The sequence below is a fragment of the Pyxicephalus adspersus genome, chromosome 3 (assembly GCF_032062135.1).
Source record: "Pyxicephalus adspersus chromosome 3, UCB_Pads_2.0, whole genome shotgun sequence".
NCBI lineage: Eukaryota > Metazoa > Chordata > Amphibia > Anura > Pyxicephalidae > Pyxicephalus > Pyxicephalus adspersus.
This window is the reverse complement of record NC_092860.1, coordinates 50,622,928-50,635,536: the sequence shown is the minus strand read 5'-3', so window position 1 is coordinate 50,635,536 and position 12,609 is coordinate 50,622,928. Positions and strand designations below refer to the sequence as shown.

General features: G+C 38.5%; 1 protein-coding gene across 1 annotated transcript in view; it reads left to right on the top strand.

The window, feature by feature from the left end:
- NANS (N-acetylneuraminate synthase) overlaps positions 1–10,314 on the top strand; it is a 12,569-nt gene extending 2,255 nt beyond the window's left edge. Inside the window, exons 2-6 of the mRNA XM_072404547.1 lie at positions 4,925–5,140; positions 5,561–5,660; positions 6,639–6,793; positions 8,068–8,334; positions 10,059–10,314. Coding sequence (XP_072260648.1) covers positions 4,925–5,140; positions 5,561–5,660; positions 6,639–6,793; positions 8,068–8,334; positions 10,059–10,268 — 948 coding nt within the window. The 3' untranslated portion in view covers positions 10,269–10,314. The remainder of the gene's footprint in view (positions 1–4,924; positions 5,141–5,560; positions 5,661–6,638; positions 6,794–8,067; positions 8,335–10,058) is intronic.
- Positions 10,315–12,609: the final 2,295 nt, after the last annotated feature.

Genomic DNA, 12,609 nt, shown 5'->3' with positions numbered 1-12,609 from the left:
ACTACTACAGATACCCCCACCCATCATATATACCCCCCTCCTTCATACTACTACAGATACCCCACCCATCATATATACCCCCCTCCTTCATACTACTACAGGTACCCCCACCCATCATTTATACCCCCCTCCTTCATACTACTACAGGTACCCCCACCCATCATATATTCCCCCCTCCTTCATACTACTACAGATACCCCCACCCATCTTATATAAGACTTATACGGATATCTCTCCCCCACCCGCCATATACACCCTGCTTCTCGCTAGTACTGGGACCTCTACAAATATCCACACCATCACCCATCATATACACATCATTTCTTCATAGTCATTAGGACTTCTTTAGATGCCCCCTCTACTCCTTGTATACACCCCACTCCTTCATACTCCTAGTCATTATGACTTCTTCATCTGAACCCCACCCACCCATCCATCATATACATCCCATTCTATTATACTCCTAGTCCCTGGGACTTCTCCTTATGCCCTTTCTACCCATCATACTACTAGTCAATAGGAGTATTCCAGATGTCCTCTTCTGCATACACTCCATTCCTTCATGATCTTATTCATTGTTCCTTCTTCCGATGTCCCTTCTATGCACCCCAGGGATCCCATTCCTTCTTACTCCTAAACCTTGTGACCTATTCTGAAGTCTTTCATTGTCCCAAATCATTGTAACTTCTTCAAATGCCCCCTCTACCCATCATATACACCTCATTCCTTCGTACACCCAGCTATTGTGACTTCTTCATCTGTTCTTCACATAGATATCCTGAGATGCAGGCAGGATTCTAGTCTACATGAGACACATGCTCCTGTTTTATGAATATCTTTATACATACATGTGAAATGGAACACTTTAAAAAGATCCCGCCAACAACATCCCATAATACTATAAGCAGTGCTCAACCAAGACATTTTTTCAAGCCGGGTGAGAAGAAATTTTAGGCGGGTGGCAGCCCCTGTATTGTGAACAAACTCCTTGGTAACCACCCAAAAACAGCCGGGTGGGTGCTGAAAAGTGCCGGGTGGTGCGCCCAGCTAAAAGTGCCTGGGGAGAACCCTGTATAAGTGTAATAAATATGTTTAATGCTTGTTCTGAGCTGGGCATCTTGGATGTGATGTCAGCAGACTCAGGGAACATCCCCTAAACAAGAGCGTTCTGCCAATAATGTAATGATTCTGGTTTGGTAGTATTTGTCATTTGCAGTGCAGGACCTAACACGCTGAATTCCCTGCCCGATCCATCCACTCTATTCCTCTGATTGACAGCACAGCTTTTTAAAGGTGAAGTAGGGACAGTCATGTTTCCCCTAAGAGTATTTGTGGTTCTTTCCTGCTCACATATGAGTTGTCGATCAGAAGTCATTCTTTTGATTATGATTCTTACCTGACCCGCAGCTCCTACTTGACCCGCAGCTCCTACTTGACCCGCAGCTCCTACTTGACCCGCAGCTCTTACTTGACCCGCAGCTCTTACTTGACCCGCAGCTCTTACTTGACCCGAAGCTCAAAAACTCTCTCATAAAGGGATAAATATCTGAAAACCACAGAACATATAATATACATGATCTGCTTGCTTTGTAAAAGGAAGCCCCAGTGTAGTAGATGGTGCAAGAGAAATGGCAACTCAACAGTGCCCTCTTCTGGCCAATTTAGAAATAATTACATAGGTTGCAACTAGAAACAAACCCATAAAGTTAAACCACATAATCAACACAAAAGAAAGTAATTTTGAATATTCTGATTTTAAGAAGGAAAACTTTATTATGCAAATGCTGATTTTGTATTAAAAATGTTTTTTTGCTTGTGTCTGCTGATCACACACACACACTGATGTCCAATCATATAAAACTTGGGGGAGTATTTTTAAATGTAGGCACTCAGGATTTTGGGACTGCTGAGCTGCTCTGGAAGGAGGGGGATGTGCAGGCACCTCTGGGTGAGATATATTCAGGGAGGGAAGTCTTCAGCTAGTTGATATTGTCCCTGGAGTTTCAAGCACATGTAAGCAATACTAATTATAAAAAATCAACGCTACCAGTTTATAAAAGAAAGAAAAAAGGTTGTCACATAAAGCACAGATATTTGGTTTTGGATAGGACATCTGCTTCCAATATACTTTATTACTATTGATCACACAGAAGCAGAAGCAATATGTTTGTGATTGGATCTGTTGCTCCCTGAAGAAGTTTGAATGAAGTATCTGTGTTCTACAAAATAAAATTCTGTTATTGTTCTTCTTCCGTAATACATATATATAATGGTTTCATAGATTTAAAGGCTGAACTCAATGCAGATAAGACATGTATGAATGGGGCATGTGACCTGGGAGCTTGTGTTCATTGCTGCCAATCTGTTCTGAACTTTTCTATGTGCAGATTTTGTATGTAATTGTGGAAAGAGGAGTGTACTGCAGAGCTTTAGGCATGTACCATAAAACTATGTGCCCATGCTACTCCGGCATGCTACTCCGGCTACTATGAGTCCTCCGGCAGTAAGTAACAGCAGGTGGGTAGGAACGTGTACTGGGCCTTTTGCCTTTCCACCACATATTGCCCGTGTGGGCTGCCATGGCGGTAGTCTAGGCACAGTCTTATAATTCAGAGAGGTTTGACATGATGCTGCTTTGTTCCAGTAAATAAAAACTAAATACATCCTCTTTTTTAAAACCCACCTGTGTCCAGACCATGAAAATGAACAATTTACTTATTCTTACCAAGACGTTAGGGAGCTGTAATGTTATCCCCAACTTATGCCAAAACCCCAAGTATGCCAAATCTTACAAAGGGCTAGATAACCTATCCACCCTCACATAACATCATTTTAATACTAGTCTCTCTGGGTCATTTGCATTCCGATACCCAAAAATACTGTATTGTGTATGGCAAAAGGGGACGTGAAGGAAAAGTAAGTGTAGTAATAAAGTGGGCTGCATATAATAAGAACCCATTACAGGTACGGGTTCACTATATTAGTCTTATAAGCAAATATTATTGGAGGACCCTTTAAACTACAATTATAGTGACTGTAACTGAAAAAAGAGAAACTTTAGGATTGGTGACAATGACAGCTGAATCCTCCTTCCAACATTCTAATCACATTTTGAACCTAAGCTTTTCATTTTTATTGCATACCTTTATTTAGGGTTAATTTAAAGCAAAGGTAAAAGTATAAAAGGCAAGGGCTTATTCACTTAGCATAGCGAATGAGGTGAAGCACTTCAGCCATCCAATCACAAGCAAACAAGCATTACTTTTTACAGTTCTTTGCATCTGGTTGAGTGTTCTCTGCAATGGGAATTTTCACCACATTCGCTAAGCTAGGTGAAATTTCCTCTAAAGTTTCTTTTAGTAATTCAAACCCATTGTCATGTATGGTGATGTTGCTCCATGCTAGCAGTTGTTGTAAGTAAAAGGTGATGATATGACAGCTGTTTGACTTTAAACATGGGCTCATCTTTTTCGAAGTAAGGGTCAGAATTTGGAAGCAACAACATGAAAGCATGGATCCATCCTGCCTTGTATCAGTGGTTAAGGATGGCGGGATGTACTGGGGTGAGGGATCAGGATCCCCGGGAAATATTTCCAGTGCCTAGTTCACTTAATCCCGTAAAGCAAAAGGTGGTCCAACCCAGTACTAGCAAGGTGTACCCAATAGAGTGTCCAGTGAGTGTATATACCAAAAGCTGTAAGCTGTAGCGAGCTAATAAAGTGATTGTGTAATGGAAGGTGACTACAAAAAATAGTGTTGTCACCACCCTGGATATATAAAGTGTGTGTGTCAACCTCAAATCTGAAAAGAATTACAAATCCATTGGCAGATAAAACTGTTCACATATACGTGCTTTAATTGGGTAACTTCTTGTTTGCCCCAAAATACTCCCTTAGCAATGTGTTACAAGACATATGTTCCAATATCATTACTGAGTATAGTATTGCAATGTGCTTTTCACCCACAAATTACTCTGCAAACAACTTAAAAAAATAATTACCTCCATCTGAAATGCCTTCTTAGGCTGGAGACAAGGATAATAAGCAACGTGTCCCCGGATGCAAGTGGGCTGGAAGTCATCATTGCCACTTCCAAAATGGGAACAGTGCAGCCAGTTTTTCCTCTTTACTTTTCTTGGCTCATACACTTTGAAAATTCGGTTGTCCTGTTTTGTTATGATGAAACCATCTGTAATTAATTTTATGCAGACGCTCTAAGTCCTACTCATGTGAGTGGGTGTATAATAGTCAGCATGCAAATACATCAAGTAATGAAGGGAGGCATAACTGTGTAATGTGGCTGTGCCGAGGAAGACCTTGGCAATTTTGTAATAATAAGTGTCTGTGTCACACTATTTGTGTAGCCTTATACGACATTAGGGCTGGCTTGTTCTTCACAAGGAACATTTGAATGTTCTCTTTAGCTTATGACAAGCTTTATAACCACTAAAACCCAAAATACAGACATGCATTAAAGTGTATCTAAACCAAAGACAAAGTGTAGTGTATGCAGTCCTTAGTAGTCCCTCCCTTAGTTTTCTTTTTTTTTTTTCAGGCTTTTTTTCCCATTAATCCTATGATTAACACATTTTCTGTTACTGGGTGGCTACACTCTCCTATAATGTATTCAAAAGCCTTAATTTTTAATCCCAGACCTATCATCATATATACCCAGTGTTCTCCCCAGCTAGTTTTAGCTGGGTGCACCACTCGGCACTTTTCAGTAACCACATGCCGTGGAAGGTCACTGAAGAGTTGGATCATATTACAGGGGCTGCCAACCACCTAGAATTTCCTCCCACCCGGTTTAAAAAAAAGCTGGGTTAAACACTGTATACCTACTGTTTTTTGCATGTTAAAGGTTGGGTACAGTGGGCTGAACAACTTTTTTCCTCGATATATAATTTTTATTTTTGTATTTTCAGGAATGCGGTGCAGACTGTGCAAAGTTCCAGAAAAGTGAACTAGAATACAAGTTTAATAAAAAAGCTTTAGAAAGACCATACACTTCTCAGCACTCCTGGGGTAAGACGTATGGGGAACACAAGCGCCACCTGGAGTTCAGTCATGAACAATATCGAGAACTACAAAAGTATGCAAAGGAAATTGGCATTTATTTTACAGCCTCTGGAATGGATGAGGTAAGATTAAAATCCCAAAATGTCTATTTAAAGTGAATTTTTTATGGCCATATTTACAAAGAGTAACTGAAAAACAACTTCCAAGGGCAGGACTGCTTAGATTTATAAAATTTATAATGTAATAATTTTGCGTATGTGTGTATAAATATATATATAACAAGTTTACATTGATTTAAACTCCACACATATAGGATTGTAGGAAACATAAACTTTTCATTTATTAACGGTATTGAGCCATTTCAAAGTATTCTATACAATTAGAAAAGAACTGGAATCTTCCATTTTACATTCCCATAATGTATAGGTCTGAGTCCAGAGGTAAAATTATTAATAAATGACAACAGAGCAGAAACATTATTAGATGTATCTGACAATGAATACACAAGGAATGCATGTTTAATGGGTTTATTTTTGTTTCAGATGGCCGTAGAATTTTTGCATGAACTGGGGGTTCCATTCTTCAAAGTTGGCTCAGGGGACACAAATAATCTGCCCTATTTAAAAAAGACGGCACAGAAAGGTTGGTCAAATCAAATCTTTTTCCCCTATTATGTTCATCAGCTGCCTGGTACCTAAGTGGGAGATCATAAAGAGTTACATGTAGGTACAATCAGTGAAATAATGATACCCAGGCAATAGGCCACCTTTGCCAGTCAGAAAATAAAGTGATTTCATTGTAGGAGCCTGTGTAGATAAAGAATGCTTTAAGCTTACATTTGAGACCTAAGATGCAACTGTTAGAAGGCATCTGCGATTATTTTTTTTTTTTAAGTAAATGAATATGTTTAAAAACATTTATCATTACTGGTTTTAAATAAAAGATCCTTGAATATGCATGCTAAACTTTCTATGGATATTTTGAGGGACCCCACTGGTAAAACTAATGAGCCAATATTGTTAGGGTGATTTAGGTTTGCTGTCTCTGTGTGGGGGTACGAAGACTGCACACACAGCTGCTGGTAAAAATGAATTAATGCACATTTTGCAACACACTGTAGTCATATATGCAGTATAGGGCTTTAATTTTGCATATTTCAATGCTTTATAGTATGTATAGTTGCATGTTTGATCATACAGGTTATTGCAAAAATGGGCAGGTGATGTTTCTTCTGAAATACTCCTTCTTACCTGCCTGAACAAAAGCTGAGCTGTGCATGCATGAAACACGCTGCACTTGTCTGGAATAAATTAGTTCCCACACTCCCAGTTATATAATGGAAAGGTAGGAAAAGCAGAAGTCTTCCTGGTGCTCCTATTAGGAAACAACAGTGGTTGTTCCCAATGGTGGGATCACGATAATGGAAAACAGAAGCAGGATTTTCATTGTGATTGTCTTGATTGAAAAATATCCAGGCTTGTACTTCGCCCTACTTTAGGTTTGCTGTAAGTACTTAATTATACTTTGTAATGCAGAAAAAAGAGTTGTCTCAGTTGAGCAATATTCCATGTGTACATAACTGCTTGTAATTGAATTGTTTTTCTCTCCTGCCCTGTTTAGGTCGACCCATGGTAATTTCCAGTGGTATGCAGTCTATGGATACCATGCGCCGTGTTTATGAGCTTGTAAAACCAATCAATCCAAACTTCTGTATACTCCAGTGTACTAGTGCATATCCTCTTCTTCCTGAAGATGTCAATCTTCAAGTCATACAGGTGTGGGTTCTTTTCATTCATACTCATATTTGGAATCAAAGGATTTCTTTTTTCATCTATGACCTCTAGTATTTGAGGAGTTGGTAGGATCAGTTTATTGGAACATACACAATATGTGAACACTGCAATTTGAAAAGTCAAGCTCTTATTCATAGCTTGTGACAGCACAACAGTATTTAATTCACTAAATTAAATATGAATATATGGGGATATGCAAAGGCCTATTCACTTCTCTAAAAGGTATAAAGTGAGCCAGGATGTGTCTTGCTATGAAAACTTTAGTGGGTAGCTGATGTGTAGATATTTATTATTCAGCCTAGTTTATGCTTTATTTTCAAATCAGTATTGCTTTACCTCTTTAAAATCTAAAACCCTAAAAAGTGTATTCAAATATTAAAAAAAAAGGCACTCTGGCAATTCATGTCAAAGCTGGACCTTTTTATTAGTTAACACTATTCAGTAGCATGATATAGAGATACAAAGCCATATCCTTGGTACTTTGAACTTACTTTTTATTTTATCAGCATATCCAATGAGTTAACTTAGCTGCCCATACAGTGTAAGTTAAAGCAACTTTTAAACAAAAAATAGGTAAACCGAATCAGCCCTAATGAACCTCCTCCTCCTTCTTCTGTTAATATTAATTAAAGGTGAACACCATGAAAAAAAAACTTTGATAGAAAGGATTTCTCTTACACCCCCGGGGCTTTTCCTTCTCTGCTGTTCAATGCTTGGGGAATGGGTGGAAGGTCTGTATCCTCCCCTTTAATGCAAGGCTTTTGGTCCTGCATAGTAGAAAATGACATCAGATTTTGCAATTGTGAATCAGAGACAAGTCTTTGTGTTATGTAACTGTTTAGATTGCATTTATAGTTGCTGTAATGTTGCTCTGTGTGCAGTAGCACAACAGCCTGCTCTCTTTATGTGATCCCAAGCTTCACCGACACACAGACAGTTTAAGCCTCCAGGATTTCCTCCTCCCTTGTCTTCGCTGCAGTCCATTCCCTTAGCCCTGCATTCTCTTACTCTTCCAGACCTGGTCATCAATACACTAAATAGTAAAAAAAAAGTTCTCTTCTACCAAATGCCTATATTACATTTTTAGCATGTGTAGTTCTGATGCTTTACTGCACTTTCCTCCTGCAATAACCCTCTACAAGTCTTTCCCACTATATTTCGAACTCCGTGTTCGATCTTGTGAATGCTAATATGACCCCATTACCTATAATAAGTAGCTTTTAAAGAGCACACATTTCAATGACTTTATTTTCTAGGAATACCAGAAAGCCTTCCCAGATATCCCTATTGGATACTCCGGCCATGAAACCGGCATTGCTATTACAATTGCAGCTGTTGCAATGGGTGCCAAAGTAGTTGAACGCCATGTAACACTAGATAAGACCTGGAAAGGAAGTGACCACCAGGCTTCATTGGAGCCAAGTGAACTGGCTGATCTGGTCAGATCTATCCGGACAGTGGAAAAAGCCATGGGCTCTATAGAAAAGCGCCTTTTGCCTTGTGAAATGGCTTGCCACAATAAGGTATTGTGAATCTTTGTGTTCTGTTATTTTTTCTGTAAATGTATTATGTTTGCATAATTCACATTTTTTTTCCAATGTCATTAAGTACTGGTTTGATATTCAAATGCAAACATTATAGACAAGTCCTGGCTTTGCCTTTTTTGTATTATTTGCTGTTTCAAGTGGCTCGCATCATATGTGAATTGCTCTTTATGTGGGAGTGCATATATTGCATGGCAGCTATTCTCTGTATAAGTCAAGAGCACTTTTATTCCTCTTGTCTCTCCCTATTAAAATAAGTAATTTATTATATTTTCCGAGAGCTTTGTGCTCACACAAGGAAAGCCACATCATCTTTTATAGATTAAAGGCAATCAATCACTTTGCAAATACCCGTTGTTTCCAGATACGTGGGAGAATGTACCTGGAAGCAACTCCCAGCATGCAGTACGCAGGCCAAAACTTTATGCGCTTTATTAAACTCGGCCTTACCTCTGTGTAAGCTCCAAGTGTAGGTAACTGATGGATGGTACTTCCGAGCAATGGAGCTGAAGGGAAGGTAAGTATAAGTCATGGGAGAATATTGCTTTGTGATAAATAAACAAAGTGGAAACCTTCACTTATGTAAGTTGTAGTATAATTTCCTTCAACTTTCTCTGAATCTTCCTGGAAAATGTGTTCTTAAAAATAGTCTTTGTTTATATCAAACCAGTATGACATGGTTGAAAATTATTGTAGTCCATGCCCACACTTAGTTTGGGTTTGTCCTTGTAATTGACAATCATTTTTTTTATTATGATTGACTTCAGTTACATAAATGAAGTCTATAAAAACTTATGTCTTTGTAGAGGCAATTATTCTTAATGATTTTAAAAATCCTGAAAGATTATATGTCATTGTAAATTGGTTTATATAAGATTTATTTAAAAATGAAAGAAGGCATATATTTTGCAGCATGCATGAAGGGGTAATTACAGGTAGTCCCTCATATTACATACAAGATAGGGACTGTAGGTTTGTTCTTAAGTTGAATTTGTATGCAAGTCAGAACAGGCACATTATTTTAATGAATGCAATTAGGGCAGATACTTGTCTCAACATATTATTAGGCAGCTTGATGTGAGTTACTGTAAAAAAAAAAATCCTCACTGTGGGTTAATCACAAACAAAGCAAAAAAAAAAAAATAAACTATGAAGTTTAGACATTCATCAACTTCTGGAGGAAGCTTTGCTTTGATATGCAAACAACTGCAGAGTTTGTCTTGGTCATTAAAGAGTTACAAGAGGTTGAAGAAGAGCTCAGTCCTAACATCAACCACAGCTGTGTTTAGTAAAAGATTTCTTCTGCAAGTCATGCACACGAGACAGCAGGGAAGCCCGGTTGTATCTAGGAGGCGTCCATATGTCAGATGTCCTTAACTCAGACACTACCTGTCTATGGAGTCTTGATTAGAGACCGAGAGAGACCTGTAAGAGTTAACTTAACAGCGCAAGGGGCTCTTGCCCTTCCGACTAGGGTGGTGTTGTATGTAAAATCAGAAAACTAGAGACAGATATTCAATTCTCTTGGCATGTAAAGCAGCTGCCATATATGTAATACATTTGTGCATTTTGCTGTTCACTTTTAACATCAGAACTATGTGCTGTTTTATCTTTACCCATTTCCAGTTTCATTGTCCTTTTATTTTGTTCAGCTCCCCTTTATGATTTTTCTTTTAGATAAACCTCATATTTGTTTCTTTCAGCTTGGTAAATCTGTTGTGGCAAAGACTAAAATTCCTGCAGGCTCTGTGATCACTCTCAACATGTTGACGATAAAAGTAGCTGAGCCGCGTGGCTTTCCCCCAGAGGAGATTTTTGACCTTGAAGGGAAGACCGTTAAGAGAGATATAGAGGAGGATGAGTCTGTTACAGAGGAGGCAATCGAGAACTACAACACAAGAACTAAATGTTAACTGAATGAAAAGCTTGACACCTATCTGAATTTTCTTCTCCTGTCACCTCTTACCTTACCAATACATGTTCTATGTAGAAGTCAAATGCACAGGTTGTTGGATCCTCTCTGTAATGAACATTTCAGTGGCATGCCAGATGGTGTTGCTGTAACTAGATCTGTTAAGTCTCAATGGCAAACAGTGCTGTCCGTTGTAAGGCTGTGAAAAAAACTGCATGGCAATCACTATGTTTTGTAAGCAAATCTGTCTTTGGAATCTAGAAAATCACTAAATTTTGTGGATGATTCTTATAGTTTTGGTTATATACAAGCAAAAAAATTCCTAAAAAATTAAAAAAAAAATGGTGGTTGAGCTGCTATAAACTTGTGCTTCCTAAACTACGGTTTTTTACACCCCGTTGTTGCAAGGCCAAATGGTTTAGACAGATTACTTCTCCATATGTGATGACTGGATAAATTCTCTGCAGCATGAATTAAAAGCCTGAACCAAACCTCAGCATCAAACTTCATCTCAGTTATGGCCAATACAGCTTTTATTTATGGCATGTTACCTGGCATCTCATTTGTTTGCCCTGTATTAGGTTTTTTAAGCATGTTTGCATCCCATCCATTACAGCCTGACATCATCACAATTGGCATCTTTTCCCTTTATCTTTCAACAATGGAATGCACGCTTTGGCCTTGGACCATCTCACAGGTTATTACAATTTTCTCTGTATGCTCCAGAAGATTTTTTGATTGAATAATTATAGAACGGTGTTCATATTTCTCATTTTCGATTTGCTACTAGAATCTGCACTTTGTAAGAATACATTTTCAGAATAAATGATTCTTTGTCAAGATGGGTACTGTGTGATTTCTTTTAAATAGACACACAGGGAAACTGGAGGAAAAGAAGTTTAAGCTCCGGATAAGGAAGGGATTCTTCACTGTAAGGTCTGTGAAATGTGGGATCGGCTCCCTCAGAAAGTAGTTTCAGCAACTACTATAGATTGCTTTAAGAAAAAGCTGGATGTTTTTCTGGAAGCACAGAATATAACTGGGTAATAGGGATTTAAAGTAAAAATAACAGTGATTAATGATCCAGGGAACATCCGATTGCCTTGTGGAATCGGGAAGGAATTTTTTCCCCTGTTGGAGCAAATTGTACCGGGGATTTTTGCCTTCCTCTGGACCAACTATGTCCATGGGGTTTTATATCTGGGATATGTTTATTTCCCTAGGGGTTTGACTTATGCTTTTTTTCTACCTGACCTACTATGTAAACTATGTAATTCGTTCTGTATGAAATTTAAGTTTGCTGCAGTGTTGAGAACATCAAAGCATATTCTATGGTAACAACTGTTCCCCAGACAGTAATTTAGCGAGTGCGCTGACGTTCCCTGGGAGTTCCCGGTGACATTGGTGCGTACAGCCGTCGCTAGGGGTGCAGCGGGAATTTCCAATTATTTTGTATTGCATTCAATACAAAATAACTGTATTGAATGCAATACACTGGATTTATATGTCTAAAAGCAGTACATTGCCTTTCATGAAAATTTTTTTTACAGTATAATATAATAGTAGGAGTATAAAAGTTTGAAACAAAATCATAAAGTTTAATAAATTTTTTTTTTCAATTTAATTTATTATTTTGCAATGATTTTGTGTTTCAAACTTTATTATACTCATAGTATTATATTATACTGTAAATTAATTTTCATGAAAGACAATGGACCGCTTTTAGACTAATAAATCTGGACAGAAATGAACTGCCCAGGAGGAAGTAAGATGGCCGAAGATCCTAAGGTGAAAAAAGGAAGAGGAGAGCGCCCTATGTTGGAACAGGGATAGGTGAGCAGTGCAGGTTTAGTTCTGCTTTACTAACCACCAGCAAAGGGGGGACGCTTCCAGCACCAGCTCGGGGCTAGTTGCTATTGTACACTACAGGCAGCATACCCATTGGTTGATGGTTGTTAGGGGTGGTACAACAACCAGCCAGTTAAACCATTGCTATTTACATAGACAGCTCAGTAGGTTACTAACATACAGAGTAAATATTATTTTTTATCAGCCAATAGGAACGCTGCAAGCTTAGCAAATCTGCTCAGCCAGTTACTATTTACACAGCGGGTTATGTTCATGAGCATAGGTTTGCAGGGATGTTTGTTGAACACCTCTAGTTAACCCATCCCAGCTAAGGTTCTAGGTTCCAACACTAGTTCTAAAAAGCAGTGTGTAGGATTCTGTGACCCCCAGGCACCATACCATTTTAGTAATGTCATAGTGCCAGATTTTCACTACTGGAAGCAATTCCCCTCTTTTATTATCACTTTCTTTTACAAAGAGCACAAATAAGTAGC